Source organism: Ursus americanus, chromosome 3 (assembly GCF_024610735.1).
Source record: "Ursus americanus isolate L20-20 chromosome 3, mUrsAme1.1.p, whole genome shotgun sequence".
In the NCBI taxonomy this organism is placed as follows: Eukaryota; Metazoa; Chordata; class Mammalia; order Carnivora; family Ursidae; genus Ursus; species Ursus americanus.
Genome location: NC_142129.1, coordinates 54629994 through 54652328, shown reverse-complemented (window position 1 = coordinate 54652328; position 22335 = coordinate 54629994). Strand labels below are relative to the sequence as shown.

The window sequence follows — 22335 nt, the reverse complement described above, 5'->3', positions numbered from 1 at the left end:
TTACTGATATATCAGGTATGCAGCAAGGAAAGGATTTACTTTAGAGGCAGCCAGATGAGGAGATGGGTGTGGCAAATCCACCTCCCTGAGGGGGGAGAGAACAAGTTTCTTTCTATAATTATAGGGGTTGAGATCACATACATATTGATCTTTTAAAATATTTATTTGAGAGAGCGAGCATGCAATGAGTTGGGGGGAGGGCAGAGGGAGAGGGAGAAGCAGCCTTCCTGCTGAGTGGGGAGCCTGACACGGGGCTCAATCCCAGGACCCTGGGATCATGACCTGAGCCAAAGCCAGATGCTTAACTGACTGAGCCACCCAGGTGCCCCAACACATGTATTGACTTAATAGGGCAAGGAAACTTATGACTATTCATAAGAGAAGATGGAGCATGATACTGAGCAAACATATATGTAACATACATCCCATGTTCACTTTGGGGTGATACTTCGGAATAAGGCAAAATTCAGTTCTTTGACATCAAGCGGTTGTATTAGGACAAGGAGAAGGAGTTATGGTTATGCTCTGAGAGCTGGTGTAAGGGGTTTTGGGCTCATTATCCTAGGTAAGGAATGCAGGGTCTTACTTGTTCATAAGCTGGAACCTTATCAGTTGACCTTGAGTCCAGGCTTCTACAGAGACATCTAGTGGATTTTTACTGGGGTCTGAGAGGCACAATAGCTGACCAGGGGGAAGCAGTTCTCTGAAACCCAAGCTCTAAATTTTCTGCCACTTTCAACCTCATTAACCCTATGGGGCACAGTTTCAATTCAGATCACCAAACAACAAGCTATACAGGCCCTTGTTCTCATCATGTTTCTTTGCCCTGGCATCTATTACTGAATATAGTACTCAGTCCTGACCATTCTAGTAAGCCTGACTAGAGAATCCAGGCAGGTGTGGAGCTCATCAATAACCTTACTTGGGTAGGGAACCAAACAGCAGTCTTACCCAGCTATTGTCAGCCAGTGGCACACCTCCCCATCCCTATCCTCAGACCTCAAACAGTTGCCTTGCCCTAAAATAGACCATAATAGTAGACCCCACCTGCCCAAGGACATTACCAGTTGACATACCCACAGACCCAAACTGAGCTTACTGGTGAAGAACTGTCTCTGCCAAAGCAAACCAGTGAAGTCTGAGGGAGGAGGATCATTACTCACATGTGCAGATACCAACATAAGCAGTCAAGGCTCACAAAAAATCCAAGTAAATGTGGTACTACCAAAGGAAACTTATAAAGCTCCAATAATTGTCTCTGTAAAGAAATGGAGATCTATGAAGTGCCAGACAGAGAATTTGGAATAATCCTTTTATGGAAGGTTAGTGAACTACAACAAAACACAGACAACTTCAAGAAATTTGGGAAACAATGCATGAACAAAATGAGAAGGTCAGTAAGGAAATAACCATCAAAAACAAAAAACAAATCCTAGAACTAAAAAACACGATAACTGCACTGAAAAATTCAATAGAGAGTTTCAAAAGTAGACTCCAATTGCAGAAGAAAGAATAAGTGACCTGAAGAATAGGATATTGGAAATTACCCAGAGGTGCAAAAAGAATGACAAAAAAAAAAATGAAGAAAGCCAGTAAGAGTTATGGGACACAATGAAAAGAAACAATGTTCACATTATGGGAATTCTAGAAAGAGAAGAGAAAGTGAAGAGGATAGAACATATATTTAAAAAAATAAGGGCTGAAAATATTCCAAACTTGGAGAAAAAAGTGGACATCCAGATTCATGAGGCCCAAAGACCCCAAATTTGTGGAACACAAATAGGGATAAACTGAAGTATATGGTAAGTAAACTCTCAGAAGTCAAAAAACAAAGAGTTTTAAGAACAGCAAGAGAAGAGAGAAGGTCCATACAAGAGAACCTCCATAAGACTATCAGTGGATTTTTCAAGAGAAACTTTTCAAGCCAGAAATGAATGGGACAACATATTCAAAATATTGAAAAAAAATAGCTGTCAACCAGGAATTCTATACTTGGTAAAGGTGTCATTCAGAAACAAAGGAGAGATAAAGATGTTCCTGAACAGACAAAAGCTGAGGGAGCTCATTACTACCAGACTTGCCTTACAAGAAATGCTTAAGGGAATTCTTTGGGAGTAAAAGAACACTAATTGACAACATAAAAACATTAAAAGGTAATAACACCGCACTGGTAGTGGTAAATATATAGTGAAAGTTTGATTGTGCAATATGTTAATAATGACATATAACTCACAACTCTAGTTTAAAAGTTAAAGAAAAAAAGAACATAGTAAAAATAACAAAAGCTACAATAATCTGTTGTAAGTTACACAATATGTTTAAATAACATAAATTGTAACAGCAGTAATCTAAAATTGGGGGGAAGAGAAAAAAGTGTTAATTTTACGAAATCTATTGAAGTTGTTATTGGTTTAAAATAGGATGTTAGAAGTTTAAGGTATTTTATGTAAGCCTCATAGTAACTGCAAGGGAAAATCCTATAGTAATTGCACAAAAGAACACAATAAAGGAGTCAAAGCTTACTGATATCCAAAGTCATCAAAACACAGAAAAGACAGCAGGATAAGAAACAAGGAGCAGTGGATCTACAAAACAACCAGAAAACAATCAACAAAATGGCAGTAGTATGCCTTATCAATAATTACTTTAAACATGGATGAAATGTGTGAAGGAGATTAAGAGATACAGACTTCCAGTTTTAAAATAAAAAAGTCATGGTGATGAAAAGCACACCATAGGGGATATAGTCAATAATATTGTAATACACTTATTGTGATGAACATTTCCTAATGTATGTAATTGTTGAATCACTGTTTTACACTTGAAACTAATTAATCTATGTCAATTATACTTCAATTAAATTTTTTATTTTAAAAATTAAACATAATGAATTAAATTAATTAAAATACATAGAATGGCTAAATGAAAAAAAGAAGAAGAAGAAAGATGCAACAAATATTCTGCCTAAAAGAGACTCAGTTTAGCTTTAAAGACACACAGAGACTGAGAGTGAAATAATGGAAAGAAATATTTTAAGCAAATGGTAACCATAAAAAAGCAGGAGTAATTATATCAGACAAAATAGACTTTAAACTGAAAATTGCAAAAGGAGGCAAAGAAGGTCACTATATAATGATAAGGCAGTCAGTACATCAAGAGGATAAAATAATTATAAATACTTATGTGTCCATCATTAGATTACCTAAATATATAAAGCAAAAACTAACAGAGCTAAAAGGAGAAATAAATGGTAATTCAGTAATAGTTGAAGACTTTAAATACCCCACTCTTAACAATAGATAGATCATGCAGATAGAATCAGTAGAGAAAGAGCTGACTTGAACAATGCTATAGACCAAATGGATGTAACAGATGTATATAGAACATTCTATCCAACAACAACAGAATACACATTCTTCTCAAGTGCACATGGAACATTTTCCAGGATAGACCATACGTTAGACCACATATAAGTCAGCAAATTCAAGATTAAAATCATACCAGGTATCTTCTTTGACCACAATGGCATGAAACTAGAAATTAATAACAAGAGGCAACCTGGGAAATTCATGAACACATCAAAATTAAACAACGCTGTCCTGAGCAGTGAGTGGATGGAAGAAGAAATTAATGGGGGAAATAAAAAGTTTTCTTCAGGGGCGCCTGGGTAGCGCAGTCGTTAAAGCGTCTGCCTTCGGCTCAGGGCGTGATCCCGGCGTACCGGGATCAAGTCCCACATCGGGCTCCTCTGCTAGGAGCCTGCTTCTTTCTCTCCCACTCCCTCTGCTGTGTTACACCCTCTCTCGCTGGCTGTCTCTCTGTCACATAAATAAATAAAATCTTTAAAAAAAAAAAAAAGTTTTCTTCAGACAAATGAAAATGGAAACACGACATATCAGGCTTTGCAGGATGCAGCACAAGCAGTTCTAAAGGAAATTTATAGTAATAAACTTCTACATTAAGAAGCAAGAAAGATACCAAATAAACAACCTAACTCTATACCTTAAGGAACTAGAAAAAGCACAAACTTAGCCCAAAATTTGGAGAATGAATGAAAGAAATAATAAAGATTGGAGAAGAAATAAATGAAATAGAGAACAGAAGAAAAAAAAGGAAGAAAAGATTAACCAAAGAGTTGCGTCTTTGAAAAGATAAACACATAGCTAGACCAAGGAAAAAAGAGAAAAGACCCAAATCGACAAAATCGTAAGTGCAAAAGGAGACGTTAAAACTGACATCACAGGGGTGCCTGGGTGGCTCGGTTGGTTAAGCATCCACCTTCAGCTCAGGTCATGATCCCAGGGTACTGGGATCAAGCTCCACATCAGGCTCCCTGCTCAGTGGGTAGCCTGCTTCTCTCTCTCCTTCTGCCTGCTGCTCCCCCTGCTTGTACTCTCTCTCTGTCAAATAAATAACTAAAATCTTTTTCTTTTAAAGATCTAATCAGTGAATTCAGTAAAGTTGACAGATACAAAATTAACATACAAAAATTGGTAACATATTCTATACACTAACAATGAATTTTCTGAAAAAGAAATCAATCCCACTTATAATAGTGTAAAAATAAAAAAATACCATATATAGATTCAGTGCAATCCCTATCAAGATTCCAATGACATTTTTTTTTTTTTTAGATTTATTTATTTATTTATTTATTTGACAGAGAGAGACAGCCAGCGAGAGAAGGAACACAAGCAGGGGGAGTGGGAGAGGAAGAAGCAGGCTCCTAGCAGAGAAGCTTGATCCCAGAACTCCAGGATCACGCCCTGAGCCGAAGGCAGACGCCTAGCGACTGTGCCACCCAGGCGCCCCCAATGGCATTTTTTACAGAGATAGAAAAAACACTCCTAAAATGTATATAGAACCACAAAAGACCCAAAACAGTCAAAGAAATCCTGAGAAAGAACAAAACAGGAAGCACCCCACTTCCTGATTTCAAGCTATACTATAAAGCTATGGTCATCACAACAGTATGGTAATGGCGCGCGCACACACACACGCACACACACACAGAGACAGAAAAATAGTACGATGCGACAGAATGCAGAGCCCAGAAATAAGCCCAAGCATATACAATCAACTAATATTTGAGATGGAAGCCAAGAATACTCAGTGAAGAAAGGACAGTCTCTTCAACAAAATGGTGCTGTGCTAATGGGATAGTCACACAGAAAATAATAAAACTAAACCCATATCTTTTACTAGTTACAAAAATTAACTTGAAATGGATTAAAGACTTAAGTGTTAGTCCTGAAACTATGAAACCCTTAGAAGAAGACATAGAAATAAACTTCTTAACATGGTCCTAGTAATGATTACTTGGATATGATATCTAAAGCACAAGCAACAAAATAAAAAGTAAGTGTGACTGTGTCAAGCTAAAAAGATTCTGCACAGCAGAAGAAACCATCAACAAAGTGAAAAAACAACATATGGAATGGGAAAAAAATATTTGCAAATCATATATCTGATAAGGGGTTAATATCCAAAATATATAAAGAACTTCTACAACTCAATAGAAAAAAACACAACCCAATTTTTAAAAATGATCCCAATGAATAGGTATTTTCTAAAGAAGGTATACATAAGACTAACAGGTGCATGAAATGATGCTCAAGATCACTAATCATGAGGGAAATGCAAATTAACACCACAATGAGATACCACCTCAGGTCAGTTGGATGGCCATCATAAAAAAGAGAGGACAAATGTTGGCATGGGCATGGAGAAAACAGAAACCTTATGCACTGTTGGTAGAATTGTATACTGGTGCGGCCACGATGGAAAACAATATGGAGAATCCTCAAAAAATTAAATTGAGAACTATCCTATGATCCACCATTTCCACTTCTGAGAATATACCTAAGGAAATGAAAACACTAATGGAAAGGAATCTGCACCATCATGTTTGTAGCAGCATTATTTATTATAGCCAAGACATAGAAACTACGCAAGTGTTCATTGTGGATGAATGGATAAAGAAACTATGGTATATATATATGATGTAATATTATTTGGCCATAAAAAAGAGGATATCCTACCATTTACAACAACATGGGTGGACTTTCAAGGTGTTATGCTAAATGAGTGAAATAAGTCAAAGAAAGACAAATACTGTATGATTTCACTTATATGTGGAATCTAAAAAACAAAACAAAACAAAACAAAACAAAAAAGACAAACTCAGAAAGAGAGTTCATACTTGTTATCAGAGGCAGATTGGAGGTAGGTGGCCAAAGGTACAAATAGAAGATAAATAAGTAGTGGGAATGTAATGTATAACATGATGACTATAGCTAACACTGCTGTATGCTATACTGGAAAATAGTATGAAAGTTAATCCTAAGAATTCTTATCACAAGGAGAATTCTTTCTTCTTTTTCTTTCTTTTTATTTTACCTAGGTGAGAAGGATGTTGGTTGAACCTATTGTAATCATTTCACAGTACATATAAGTCAAACCATTATGCTAATCACCTTAAACAAATACAGTGCTCTATGTCAATTATTTCTCAATGAGACTGGGAAAAAAGAAAAAAAATCTCTTAGACTTTTCTTTGTATGTTGACTTCCTAAATGGGTTAATTGTCTCATCTAATATTGGCAACTTTCCATGTCTCTGTTTTGTGTTGCTTTATGAGAGAATTTGTCAACTTTATCTTTTAAAACAGTCTATTCTATGTTTTGTTTGCTGTTTCTTCTTCGTTTAATAGCACCCGCTTTTCATTTTCTAGTTGTACTATTTTATGTCTTTGAGGGTAATCCTAATTTTGGTAATTGTAGTGTCTTGCCTGAATTTTCTCTGGTTTTCTGAGTTCCCTTTTGTTTGTTTGTATGTTAGTTTTGTTATCTTTTATGCTAGAAATTTTCCTCAAATAGTCCTTCATATTTGATCAAAGGGCACTGAAAAGATAAGTGGGAGCTCGGTATGTTGAGTGGGGCTTTTTGAGTGGTACATTCACTATGGGAAGACTAAGGAAAAAACCTGACTGTTGGTCTGAGTGACTCACAAGTGTCATTCTCTCTAGGTATCTTCTCTTTGGTCCATTTGTTTCTCCAGGAAAAGAGAAAAGTCAGCTTGCTTTTTGTAGCTTCCTCTCTGCAGACACTTACACTTACATTTTAATTTTCCCCTCTATAGAACGTCTCAACGTTTGTTATATTTTCAAATTGGCAATCCATGTCTCCTTTACTATCTTTGTCCTTCAAAAATATATACATATGGAGAAATAGTGAGCTGTGACTTGAAGGATGTTTATCCTTCAGTCTTACAAGTATAGATTGATGACGGAGAAAAGAGGAGGAGAGAGAAACTTTCCAAAGAGAAGGAAAGGAGATGGAAAATTGGTTACTATGATGCATGTGATTGGATGACAACTTTGTTCAGTCATCTACCTCCATATTTTCCTGAGTATTGTTTGTTTTCTAAGTTAATACATAGGATTAATCATACTAAATAGATGGAGCTCCTTGATAAAACAGTTATGACTCTTTGAGTCAATTTATTCCAATATATAATATCCCAAATATATACATCACATGGTATTTCACTCATATGAAAGATAGTGAATTGGTAATATGTAACATCTTTATGAAAATTATAATGTAAGTGTTGGTATTATTGGGAAGGAAAAGGATTCAAGATATCTCTCCTGATAATGTATTAGAGATTCTTAATTTTATTGAAGAATAAAATAAACTGTACATAGTAAACAAAATTTTCACTTAATTTCACTGGTGGGCTAATTCAGATGTGAGTGGCTTTCCAATTGTTCTTAGAAAGACTACCATGGAAGTCACTTACACGTACATTTATGAGTTTAAAGTATTGAACTTTTATGCTTTTATATCAGTAGTGGAGTTACATAAAACTTTTCATTCACTTATGAGTTTCAAATAAGTATTTTTTGTTTTATAACTTCAACAACTTCTTGTTTAAATTTTTTAATGTAGAACTAATATGTGGTCACTTTAAAAATATGAGAAATTTGCAAACATAAAAAAATGGAAAGAACTCAGTTTTGTCACACTTAAGGATAGCAATTTTAGTATTTAGTTCAGTTATTTATCCTAAACATGCAACAGAGACCTTACCACTTTTTAAATTTGCTATTGTGTGCAGTTTCCACATCTTATTAAATAGTCTTTGGAAATTTGAATGTTAATAATGGCACATTGATCTTGTAGCCTACATTAATTTTTTAATTTTATTTAACAAAGCCCAGTAGCATCTATTTGTCATTTTCTCTCAAATCCAGCACTGAGGGGAAAGGGGTTAGGGTGACCTGAGAAGGCTGAAAAGGTAAATGGTGAAGTGTCTGAGTGGGGCCAGCAGGGGTTGCTGTCATGGATGGGGCTGCCACATTCCTGGTGTCTCTGACCTTGGACTCCCTTAACATTATAGTCTGGATTCTATTAAAGGAATTTTGTGTTTTTCCTTTGCAAGAGTTACCCCCTACCATGACAAATATTTTAAAATGTTTTTTTTTTAAGTTGGAAAAGCAACTTTTTCTCAAAAGAAATTTATAGTTCAAATTTACACCAAGTTCTCACTAACTGGAGCAAGCCAGGTTTTCACTAAAGCTTCGACTTTCCTCTGTAAAACATTAGTCACTCCCTTGGAGGAAGCACTTTTTTATAGGCAGTGGGATAAAACAGCCACAGATGTGCATGTAATATGATGGGCTTTAGAATGTACCTGCAAAGCATTTTTTTTTTTAATTTAGAGGGAAAAAAATATGAAAGAAAAAAACTGAATTGGGATGCTAAAATAACAGTGATTCACTATTAAGGAAATGATAAGTTTTTGATCCATTCAAATAGTATTTTCTTTTCCCCTTTTCTTTATTCTTGGGAAGTTCTTGAGGATGTGCCAAGTCATTTTCACTGCACAATTTTTAAAGGTATTCAGCATTCCCATGTGTGACTGGTTGCCTTTTTACTGTGCAGGACTGTAGTGACGCCTGTGGCCAAAGAGTTTGATCCAGACATGGTCCTAGTCTCCGCTGGATTTGATGCATTAGAAGGCCATGCCCCTCCTCTGGGGGGGTACAAAGTGACAGCAAAATGTGAGTATATCTTAGAAATTTATGAAATGCTAAGACGTAATAACATCTTTTAGGTCTTTAAAATAAACAGCACCTTTTACATGTGTCTAGTAAACTTAGGTAAGACTTTTGAAACTAATTCAGGTCGTGTTTATTGCTTTGTCAGATTCATCTCTCTGTAGATATTTGCCCTTAAGAAAAACAAAGTTAAATTGTTTCCCTTGGTAGACTTGATGGGGCATTTTGGAACCTTTATGTTTTTCAGGAGTCCCGTTTTGCTCTTTAAAGGCAGAAGTGATAGGACTTCTGTTTAAAATATGTTGAATGACTTCAGAATCACAAGTCTAGAAAAGCTCCTGGGCTTTTAGAAAACAGAATGGAAGTCACTGTTTTTATTCCATTGTACATAATGGTTAAAAAAATAGCTCTTCCCTAATAATGCTATGGTCTTCTAGGTTTGAATACAAAAGTGTAGTTCCCCTTGCTCAGAGGCTCTGTATGTGCCTATGGACAAAGCTCAGGTTCTCTACTGGTTTTCTATTGTGTTGCAAAGGTTAACTTTTCGGCTGTGTTCCTTAGCAACTAGACACCAGATGAACAAATAAATTTTGTGTTATACTGCACTTGAATAATGTGACCTAATGGAATCTAGCTAGAAAGAGGCTTTCTTCAAGAATAATTCCCATACTCTCTGAGTGTGAAAATAAAGCATATGTATAGTCCATGCATACAAATGTATGCTGGTACTCTGGATATATATAAAAAAGAAGGAAAAAATCAGAATTGCACAAAGGATCCACTATTGTGTATTTCAGTGGGGGTTGGAAACAAATCAAAACAACCCAAATAGTTTTAAGTGAGAGAGATGAGTTTAGAGCAAGTGTGTTTTATTAATTTGAAAAGAACCAAAGAACCAGCATCATGCCAACCTTTGTTTTTAGTTGGCTTCTCATGTGAGAGAGTTTTCTTCACTCTAATTGTTCCAGTAACATTGTTAGGTAGTAACTATTTTTAACTTCTGTTATTTACCCAGGGTTTTTGGTGCCTTGTTGTCTATTGAAAACATATTGAAAGAGGCAACTCCACAAACACAAACAAAACATAATAATTCACAAGATTGTAAAATTGAATAGAGAGGTGTTTGGTTTTATCAGATGTCTTTATGATCCCTTTTCTTTCTTCATGGAATTCCACTCAAATGGAAGTCAATGTTCTCACTGCAGATAAACCTCATTAGCAAGTCATCAAGACTGGTGAAGAGTTTAGTCTAAATAATGGGGGGAAAAAAAAAAAGACCTTGTACTCCAAGTTGATATACACCCAAACAATGGAAAACACATGGAGCAAAGACAGAAATCTAGAAAAGGTGTTCTTTGCCACTAAATACAAGAATCTCCCTCGGGAAGGAGGAATGTCTGTATTTGGGTCTTTCTTCCTGGCAAGGGGGCAAGTTGTAATGAGTCCTTTTCTCAGAACTAGCTGGAAGGGACTAATCTTTTTGTCTGCTTGTTTATTTCTTTTTTGCCAAGTGGAGTTCAAATATCAAATGTCATCTTGGAAGGTAGAGTAGAAAGTAGTAGTATGGTGGTTTCTTTTAGTCATAGAACTAAGATACATGGTTTCTACTCCTTTTAGCTTCAATGCAATGCACCAAGACCTTTATTATTTTGTGTTTCTTTATCCATTTGGAGGGAAGCTCTTCATTGTTCAGGATAAGTTTGTTTATAATCTCTCCAACCCCTCACCCCCTCCTTATCTGTTTTGCCTTCTTGTGTCTTTTCTACTCAACAGACCATATTTTCCTAAGAAAAATAGGCAGACATAAATTTTAACTGATTTAATAATTGGCCCTCTCTTGAGTACTTTGCAGTTTAGGGAAAAGATATACAATGAGGAAAGGAAATCTTAGAACTCAAGAGATTATAGTAGAGACTACCCAAAACAGTTCACATACTGCATAGATGAGAAAACTAATTTATTTTACCATCTGAAATAATTGGGGTTAAGATAAAAGGACTTATTTTGAATTTGTATTTAGATAAAATTGCATGAGGCTTTCACTGGATTTTTTCCACTATAGAGAAAAATGTTTCATAAAATGCTTAAGAACAGAGTATTTGGATGCATACTGCAGAGGCTATTTTTGTGCCTTAGACCCTTAACTCCCCACATATAGTATGTGATAGACAATGAGTAGTCCTATGATACTTATCTTAAATGAAAAACCACAGAGCATCACATCTAGGCAACTATTTGTATATATCATCTCATGCAGGCCTGAGTTTGCCACCTATATTTTCTAGACATGCTGCCGTAACTGCGTAGAGGTTAGGATTACCAGAGAGCTACGTAGTTATTCCCCAAATAGCTCACCCCTCGGTCTCTTTGTTCTTTTTCTAACCACGTGGCAGATACATTTATGTTGCTTTGGCCTGAAAGTTCTCAACAGGCAATTAATTTTGGGTCTTCTCTGTCCTATGCCAGAAGTCATCCTCCATTTCAGAGGAGTCTCAAAATGAGGCTAGAAATGGGCTAACACCTACAGTAAAAAGTAGGTAGAAATTGCAGAAACAAATTCATAACCTGATGTTTTCCCATTTCACCTAAAGTCACCCTTGCTCCAAGTAGAATGTCCAAGGATTTTAGAGAGTGGTTTTAAAGATATTGTGTCAGAGATGCTTAAATTTTACTGTCTTAGCGCATTGAATAAATCTTTTAAAATAATTTTGTTTAATAGCCCTAAAAGTAAAAGATAAATTAAGTCAAAACAACTAGTGTTTTCATTCTCATTTGTATTTAGATATCAAATTAGTTATATGGTTTTTTTAAAGAACTGTTTGATGCTATGACAAAAATGTCAATGTAAACATAGAGGTGATTTAAATTAAAGTTGATTCTTGGCTAGTACTATTTTTCTTCCTCTCTTCTCTCATTTCTTTACATATTAAATATTCTCTACAACAAAAATATTCATATTTGTGCTGAAGTTTTAAATAAATTTTCTGAATTAGTTATTTAAAATCTATCCTGTTTTTTCAATTAACCACCAGGATTAAGGCCCACACTGAAAGGAGTAGGTATCTTTGGGTCCTACCCTAAGCACTCATCAAACTTAACCATGAAGTTATCAGTGTATCTTTTTAAAATACTCTCATTCAGATCTAAATATCTTCAGGTCACAGTTTAAGAAGGTTGGCATGACAATTAAGTGCCATGTTCCAACAATAAAATTAAACAAAATTGATTTCATCATATTGTGGCATCCCCTGGGTTTACAGTGTTGTCAACATTTAAAAAAAGTTTCTTCAGTTCACATTAATTTGCAGAAAATATATGTTTTCTTCATATTCAACACATCTATATGTTCTCTCCTTTCATTAGCTTCACACAGTAAGCTGTACATTTCTTTTATTGTGTGAATAAAAATTTTCCTTTCTTTGGAATAATTCAGAAGTCATTGTGGGATGATAGCCATGTCTGATTTTTAAAAATACAGTTTTTTTTCAAACAGAGAGTATTTTTGTAGTATTTGAGACAGTAACTGTTTCCCTCAGCAAATAAATAAATGTTATTTGACAAGTAAAGAACAACCATTAATTGGTGGGAAAAAATCAAGTAACATATCTTAGTCTTGAATTACCATCTTCTTTTTGATAAAATGTTTTATCCTTTTTAGTGATCCTCTTATTCCTTTTATCCCACTGTGAATGTCTGCCTGACAGGGAGAGAGCACTGTTGTGAGGCAGATACCTGTATAAATGAATTCGCTTCGAGTTTTTCCTGAGGAAGTACAAAAATTGCTTGATTAGTCAGTCCTCCAAAAATAAGTCTCTAAGAAGTTGAGTGTTAAACCTGTCAACAGATAAGTGCCAACAAATAAACTTGTTAAGTATATGAGGTTATGTTGGTCTACTTCATCAGCTTGTGATGGATGTATATGCTCGTCCCCCTGCGTATACACAGTATATGGCTCAAAATGCCTCTGTCTGCACATTTTATTTGTCCACAGAGTTGAAGGCAGGCAGACCTGGAATTAATTACATTTTGGTGAAGTTGACTTTTTTTTCTTTTTCTCTCACTGATGATCCTAGCCCTTAATATGTCTGTGGCTATCCTCTGTCTCTAATTTTCTCCCCTAGCAAAAGCTTGATCACATTCACTTGTATGTTTTATTTATTACCTAATTATATACTTTTTTAAAGTGTATTTCAGCTAATGTGATAGTTCTGTTTGGCAGTTGCATCTTTTATTTATCTCTAATTGTGGAATCAATGCTTTATCTTCTTATGATAGAATTTCAGGCCATAGCAAACAGGCATGAAGAAAAGGAGTGTCTGGAAGACATTTGCCAAATGCCATTTCATGAAGGATCAACCTTAAGCTTGAACTGTTTCAGTTCTTTTAGATTAGGATGGAAACTGGGGGAATATTATGCACAATTAATTACCCAAAGTATCCTCCCATCCAGCTACCATCAGATTAACCTCTCTTATACATTTCTGTGCTGTGTCCTCAGAAGCTGGACCACTGCCTGACACATTTTCTAAATAACTTCTTTTTTTTTTAAATGAATAGAGCTAAATGAACACATTGTCTTTTAAGCAAGTCAGATGCTTTCTTCCAGTATATTTGATGCTACTTGAATTGGATTTCATGATTATTAATTTTTTTTGTAATTACTATAGCCCCATCACCACCACTTCTTTGCAAGGCTTAGACAGCATATTCATATCTCCTATAATATTTTAACTAACACAAACCTGTGTTTCTAACAATAGTCACTTGTGCAACATTTTTCCCTTTAATAGAAATAGTATTGAAAAGAATATAAATATTAAAGGGGGAGAAGTCATGGTTTCCTTGGACAAAAACACTGAGTTCCCACTGTTAATACCTACTAGAATCTAGATGGTAAGATAACTCATTTCATTTCTGTTCAGAAAAGCAGGAGAGTGGGAGAGTAAGTCCTTTAAATAATAAACTTGAAATAAAGATGAAAAATTAGAGGAGAGTACAGAACAGCTCATTTTGAGACAAAGTCTCAACTTTGTCCCTCACTAATTTTGTAATCAAATTAGTTTCCTAATCAGAAAAAAAATTGTGGGAGAGTAGAGAGATAAAAATTATACCTGCAACATAAGGAATAAGTGATTAGGCATTGTGAGTTAAAAGTTTTGGATTTTATTGTTGGTATCATTTCAACAATTCCAAACATTCAACAAAGGTCTTAGAAGATGTTTTGAACAGGAAGCCAAATTGTGGTTGTCAGTGGCTGGGGGAAGGGGAAAATGAGAAGTTGTTTATTGGGTAAAGAGTTTCAGTTCTGCAAGGTGAGAAACTTCTGGAGATGGGCTGCATAAGAATGTGCATAGAGGGGCGCCTGGGTGGCCCAGTCCTTAAGCGTCTGCCTTGGGCTCAGGGCTCACTGATCCCATTGCTCTGGGATTGAGCCCCACATCAGGCTCCTCCGCTGGGAGCCTGCTTCTTCCTCTCCCACTCCGCCTGCTTGTGTTCCCTCTCTCGCTGGCTGTCTCTCTCTGTCAAATAAATAAATAAAATCTTTAAAAAAAAAAAAAAAAGAATGTGCATAGAGTTAACACCACTGAACTGTATACTTAAAAATAGTCAAGATGGCAAGTTTTATGTTACGTGTATTTTATTAAAGACAAATGTTTAAAAAAAAAGGTGATGTTTTGAACACAAAATATACAACACAAATACTGTAACTTTTTGGAAAATGTTTGAGATTCTTATTTGAACAAAATGGAAGGAGGATAAACAGAAGTCCTAGGAAGCTGTGCAAAATTCTAGGTAAATAGTAGTGGATGGTCCCTTCACTTAAAAGTCAGGTTAGTAAGAGAAGTCCCAACATCTTATTTCCATATCCATATACATTCCTTTATTGTAGTAAATCTGGGGGTAATTAGAATAAATGGCAATGCTTTTAAAAGAAAATAACACATTATTATTTTGTGATGAGGAACACTCAGGTTCTACCTGCCTAAAAGCTGTGCAGTTTGTTTTGGTATATTGAGGTGTGCTTGCATTGTGACATTATTAATACGCTGATCCAGAATAAGTTATCCAGTGATGCATTTTTAGCAATTGAACTATCTGAAATACAGTTGAAAGTCAGAAAATAAACAGCACTTCTGAAATGCAAAAATAGTTGCAGAAAGCCCATTTATAAATATATAGACCCAACTTCTTATTCTTACTAAGATTGTGCTTAATTTTTTGCATACATAACTATGATTGTCTGGTTTTATAACCTGCAGCAGATTTAAGGAACTGTTTGGTAGTGGAGGTAGATGAATGGATGGTAGGCATATTTCTGTCTCTGAAGTTCTTAAATTTGGGTCCACAGACATCCCAGGAGTCCGTGGATAGAATGTATGGGGCTCATGAGATTGGATGAAAAAAATTACATTGCTATTTTTTAGTAAAACAATTACTTGCCCCTTATTAGCTGTATGAATTTAAGAAGGTATTTCTTTTATTATAAATATAGGCAACAAACCATAACAATATAAGTAAAGTAGATGACTTTATCACCAATAGAAATGATAGCTATTTTCATATCACTTTATTGTTGTATAGATAGTTCCAGTGATTACTCTCATCATTACTTTGAAGTGATAGTATGTATCAGACCTGCTGCTCAATTAGTTATTTGATGCATTAATATAGAATTACATGTATTATACCATGACTTTCCCCCATATTTTGATAGTTATTTTCAATATAGTAGTTTCCTTTGTTACTGTGTATTTATTTTATGTATTTAAAAACATTCTGAGGGGCGCCTGGGTGGCTCAGTCATTAAGCGTCTGCCTTTGGCTCAGGGCGTGATCCCAGAGTCCTGGGATCAAGCCCCACATCAGGCTCCTCTGCTGGGAGCCTGTGTCTTCCTCTCCCACTCCCCCTGCCTGTGTTCCCTCTCTCACTGGCTTTCTCTCTGTCAAATAAATAAATAAATAAAATCTTAAAAAAAATAAATAAAAACATTTTGAGAAGGGATCCATAGGCTCTGCTTCAAATATGCACACACATGTGCATGCACACACACACACAATCTTTACTTTGAGGCAAAGTATAGTTTGTTTCTTTTTGCTAATTTGCTTCTCACATTATGCCTGGCATAGTTATTCTGTTATATATATCTCATCTCTGAAGCAACCCTGAAAAAATATTGAGTGTTCTGGTTTTCCAAAGATTTCTTATCTGTAAGACAAACTTCATGTATGTCTCACATTGCAAGATCTCCATGTCTTATACCTGAAAATCAAACAGACATTGTAAACAATTACTAAGCTTCACATCAATAATTTGTATATTAATATGTCTTCCTTTTAGAGAGAATAGCTAATGCAATCTGGGAATTCAGAAATTTTTTTTAAAATTATATACCCATTTTCAAATTTTTAAAAAAATTTGGGTGATTTAAAAGATGAAGAATAATAAAAAGAATTATATAACAAAGTCATTGGTTTTTCTACTGTTTAGAATTGGCAACAGCCAAATATTGTTATCATATTTGTTCCAAGTTTTTTGTTTGTAAAAGAAATAGAACTTGCAGGTGAATGTGAGCTCCACTTTAATCACTGCCCCTAAGTCCGGTTCCCCTTCTTCCCTAACTACTGTTATAATTTATGATTTATGTTCTTTCCGGTACATACACACACACACACACACACACACACCATACAATAATATTTTGGTGAATATGGTTTTAGATTTACCATATATTGCAAAGGTAAGCATTATTATTCTGTTCATATAGTTTATGGAACTTGCTTTTTTTGCTTTTAAAATTGTTTTGACATACACTCATGAATATTTGTATATCCTTTAATTTCTGTGTATTAGGCCACTATGGAAACATACCACCATGTATTTTATCTATTTTCCCATTAATGGATCTTCAAGATGTTTCTAGATTTTTCAGTATTATAAACAATGTTGAAGTGAATATCCTTTCACATATCTTTTATCTGACACTGACTTTTTTTTAGTCAGATTGGACTTCTGTTTCTTTTTCAGTATGTAGCACTTGCCTGGCTGGCTCAGTCAGTAGAGCATGTGACTCTTGATCTCAGGGTCATGAGTTTGAGCCCTACCTTAGGCACAGAGATTACTTAAACAAAAAACTGTATGGCAGTATGTAGCACTTACAAACATGGAGGGAGATAGCTAAAGAAGGAAAGAATTCTTTCTACCTTCCTTAACTGTCCCTCAAACCATTATCCACATCCCTGGTCTTTCATAAACATATACCCAAACAACTAATCTTGCTTCTTCTCTTTTCCTTTTTATACTTTGTATATCATACCGCTTCCTTTCCAGTTAAAATTGGCAGAGAGGAAGTTGTGTACTAATACTCTTCAAGTCTAATCTGAACTTAAGGGAAAAAATGGACTAGAGGTCATGCAATAGATAAATAAAATATTATTTTCAGGTGTTTTCCAACAGTACTTTGGAAATTAAACTTAAATTGAAAAGACGATTTTCTACTCAAAGCTAACCCAGTTGGCTATCCCATCAGTGACTGTGGAGGCACTATGGCCCTAAAGTTGAAAACACAATCTGGTCGTCCAGTAGATGAATCATAATCCTGGGTTGGGCCCTTAGAATGACCACAGGAACGTCACTCAATCTCTTGAAGATTGTTTTCTTGCCTGGAAAGGGACATTAATTTCATCTTGGCAGTGTTGTTGTTAGTATGATAGAGTAATACCTGCTAGCAATCTTTGAGTTTTTACTCTGTGGTAGGCACTATACTCACTACTTCTCTGCATTATCTCATTTCATTTTTGTGATTAAGTGGGATAAATATATAAAGCATCCTCTTTTGTATTTTTGTATTCTTTGATCTTCCTGTTACCCTGAAATCACTAAATGATTTAGCAGTCATTTGTAGTTCTAAATTTTTTAAAAAGTGACATAAAAATTAAGTGACTTGCTCAAAGACACGGAACTGAAGAATAACAAAACCACAACTTGATCTCATGTCTTTTAACTTCTAGCTTAATGTACTTTCTACTTGATGCAACAAGTTATTAAAAATATCCCAAATAAATGAGTAGGGTTTTTAATTGCTATAGAAGCTTATTCTGAAGTATGCAAATACAGAAAATAAAAGGAAATTTTCCCAAGAAAAAATTTATTTGTATATAATTTTCCAAGTCAAAAAAGTAAGCAGAGCTTTCCAAATATGTGGGAGCTTACCAATTTGTAGATAATATTTGCTATTTTTCATGGAACATTCTACATAAGAATTAGTCAGGGACTTAATCTTTGGCTCAAAATTCCCACATACCAGTCTCTTTGTTGTACTCATAAGCAAGCACCTGGCCCCCTGCAAAGAGGGAGAAGTGAATTTACAGAAGATTTATATTCATAACTGTCTAATGCAACACAGTTCGTTATAACAGTCAGCATAAAGAGGCAACATAGCTAATTAAGAGGAAAAATGTCTGCATATTAAAAAAATAACAAATCAGTTTTGGGAATGATTTTATTTTCAAATGACAGCCACAAGATTTATTCAATGAGTGCTTCATGTTTTACTAGTATCCTGCCTTCATTTTCTCATTCAGTTGCCTGTTTCCTTACACCACATGACAACTCAGATACCAAATTGTAGAATATTTTCCATCTGTAGTGTTTAGTTACTGATGTCATGAAACAATCCTTAGGCTAGGATAACTACTACTTTACTTTGAAGAGCAAAATTACTGTAACTGTACCATAACTGGGGTCAGATCAGCATTGCTTTTGAAAAGAAAATAAGTAGCAGAGTTTGCCCTGAAAGAGGATGCCAGTTGCAGCTGTAAAGCATGGACTGTATTTCATTGATACTAAGATGCACTTTTTCATATTTTAACATGTCTGAATTGGGATGCCTCTTACATTTGATGGCATTTCATTGTTGGATTGTCAGTATTTTTTTTTTTTTAATTTTCACAGTGGTATATAAAAAAACGGTCACAATTATTTTATGCTACATTTGAGGACATCTTAGATTCAACAAAATATATGATTTTGCTTTTTGAGATGGTGTTTTAAAAATCCCAAAGGCCATACTAAAATGATAGCTTAGATATCCATTTTATATTCCCTCTCTAGGCTTCCAGTGATTGAATAGAATTGCAAGAAAATAAAAAATTAAAATAACAATACAAAACAAACAAACAAAAAACATTATCAGGGAGAAATTTTACTTTTGTTTAAGATTTTATTTATTTATTTATTTGAGGGGGGGAGGGGTAGAGGGTGAGGGAAAGGAAGAGAATCTCAAGCCAAGTCTACGCTAGTAGATTCCCTTCGTGTGAATTTGCTTTTAGCTTAGACAAAAAATTGCCTTTCCTTGGTCTGAAATCTCCATCTGACCCTTTTTATTTTTTTTATTTTTATTTTTTCTGTTCATGCATTTTTTTTAATGATTTTTTTTTATATTATGTTAGTCACCATACAGTACATCCCCGGTTTCTGATGTAAGGCTCGATGATTCATTAGTTGCGTATAACACCCAGTGTACCATGCAATACATGCCCTCCTTACTACCCATCACCGGTCTATCCCATTCCCCCACCTCCCTCCCCTCTGAGGCCCTTAGTTTGTTTCTCAGAGTCCATAGTCTCTCATGTTTCATTTCCCCTTCTGATTACCCCCCCTTTCTTTATCCCTTTCTTCTACCGATCTTCCTAGTTCTTATGTTCCATAGATGAGAGAAATCATATGATAGTTGTCTTTCTCTACTTGACTTATCTCACTTAGCATTATCTCCTCCAGTGTCGTCCATGTTGCAGCAAATGTTGAGAATTCGTTCTTTCTGATAGCTGAGTAATATTCCATTGTATATATGGACCACATCTTCTTAATCCAGTCATCTGTTGAAGGGCATCTCGGTTCCTTCCACGATTTAGCTATTGTGGACAATGCTGCTATGAACCTTGGGGTGCATATGGCCCTTCTCTTCACTACGTCTGTATCTGTGGGGTAAATACCCAGTAGTGCAATGGCTGGATCACAGGGTAGCTCAATTTTTAACTTTTTAAGGGACCTCCACACTGTTTTCCAGAGTGGCTGTACCAACTTGCATTCCCACCAACAATGTAGGAGGGATCCCCTTTCTCCACATCCTCTCCAACAATTGTTGTCTTTTGCCTTGTCTATTTTTGCCATCCTAACTGGCGGTGTGGTTTTGATTTGAATTTCCCTGATGGCTAATGATTTTGAACGTTTTTTCATGTGTCTGTTAGCCATTTGTATGTCTTCATTGGAAAAGTGTCTGTTCATATCTTCTGCCCATTTTTCGATTTGTTTATTTGTTTCTCATGTATTGAGTTTGAGAAGTTCTTTGTAGATCTTGGATACCAGTCCTTTATCTGTAGTGTCATTTGCAAATATCTTCTCCCATTCCGTGGGCTGCCTCTTAGTTTTTTTGACTGTTTCCTTGGCCGTGCAGAAGCTTTTTATCTTGATGAAGTCCCATCAGTTCATTTTATCTTTTGTTTCTCTTGCCTTTGGTGATGTGTCATGAAAAAGGTTGCTTTGGCCGATGTCGTAGAGGTTGCTGCCTATGTTCTCCTCTAGAATTTTGATGGATTCCTGTCTCACATCGAGGTCTTTCATCCATTTGGAGTTTATTTTTGTGTGTGGTGTGAGAGAGTCATCTGACCCTTTTTAAAACAAGATTTTGTTTATTTATTAGAGAGAGAGAGAGAGAAGCTCCCTGTTGAGCAGGGAGCCTGACGCAGGGCTTGATCCCAGGAATCTGGGATCATAACCTGAGGCAAAGGTAGATGCTTAACTGACTGAACCACCCAGTCACCTCTCCATCTGCCCCTTTATTTTGATGATCACTCTAACTAAAACGATTGGTTTCCAATTCATTTTACAAATCAATACAAAATAGAACCTGTTAGTCATGATTTGTTAAGTAATGTCATAGGTCTTTACCAGTACTGTAAGCGTATGGGCCACAGCTATGTGACTGAGAATTGTATACTAGCATGTGTGTGTGTAATGAAGTTATTAAAGAAATTATAAGGAATTAAAGTGTGCTTTTCACCTGCAGGAAGTTTTTCTCACACTCCTTAAATGAACTAGAGAGCCATGATGGTGTAGTACAGTGGTTTCCAAACTAGCAGACCTCAGCATCACCTGGTGGCCTTGTTAAGCTTGCTGGGCCCACTCCCAGAATATTTGATTCTTTAGGGGCCTGCAGTTCGCATTTCTAAGTTCCCAGGTGATGCTGATACTTCTGGTCTAGGAACCAGATTTTGAGAACTAGGCTAGTTATAGAAAGAAAAAACACAGGGTTTGGAGTTAGTTGATCTACAGTTTGTGTCTAATTGGCTACCAACTCACTTTTCTGTGTCTTAATATTCTTGTCTCTCAAACAGAAATAATACAAATTATATTCTTTTGGCTAAATGTAGGGCTATTATGAGAATCAAATGAGGTAATGGAAATAAATGAAAAAAATGCTTTTCAATATGTGACACTCCTAACTGTAACAAGATATCAATGATATTGTACCCATTAAATTTGGGGATACTATAGTTTTCACACACATGAGCTAGATTCAGAATTCACATATCAAAATACTTTTGCAAACTTATGAAAATAAATACTAAAATATTTAGTTACTTTGAAATATAAAAAAAAAAAAATTAGAGAGCGAACATGTGCTTGAGCAGGGGAGGGGAAGAGAGGGAGAGGGAGAGAATCAATCAGACTCCATGATGAGCACAGAGCCTGATGCAGACTGTTTCCCTTTTTTCTCTCATTTGGTAGAATTTACATGTAAACTGGAGAAACTTCCTATTTCAGAAATTATTTTAGGCACCTGGGTGGCTCAGTCAGTTAAGTGTCTGCCTTCTCCGGCTCAGGTCATGATCCCGGAGTCCTGGGATCCAGCCAGCATGAGGCTCCCTGCTGAGCAGGGAGTCTCCATCCTCTGCTCCTCCCCACCCCCCGCTCATGCTCGTTCGCTCTCTCTCTCTCAATTAAATAAGTTTTTTTTTTATTTTTAACTTTTTATTTTTTTATAATTTTTTTTATTATATTATGTTAGTCACCATACAGTACATCCCTGGTTTTTGATGTAAAGTTCCATGATTCATTAGCTGCGTATAACACCCAGTGCACCATGCAATACATGCCCTCCTTAATACCCATCACCAGCCTATCCCATTCCCCCACCCCCCTCCCCTCTGAAGCCCTCAGTTTGTTTCTCAGAGTCCATAGTCTCTCATGCTTCATTCCCCCTTCTGATTATC

General features: G+C 35.7%; 1 protein-coding gene across 6 annotated transcripts in view; it reads left to right on the top strand.

Annotated features, from left to right (window-relative positions):
- Positions 1-22335, top strand: part of HDAC9 (histone deacetylase 9) — a 726671-nt gene that overhangs the window by 570641 nt on the left and 133695 nt on the right. For all 6 annotated transcript variants that reach the window (XM_045793088.2, XM_087860991.1, XM_045793089.2 and 3 more), the window contains one exon: positions 8949-9067. In XM_045793088.2, coding sequence (XP_045649044.2) covers positions 8949-9067 — 119 coding nt within the window. The remainder of the gene's footprint in view (positions 1-8948; positions 9068-22335) is intronic.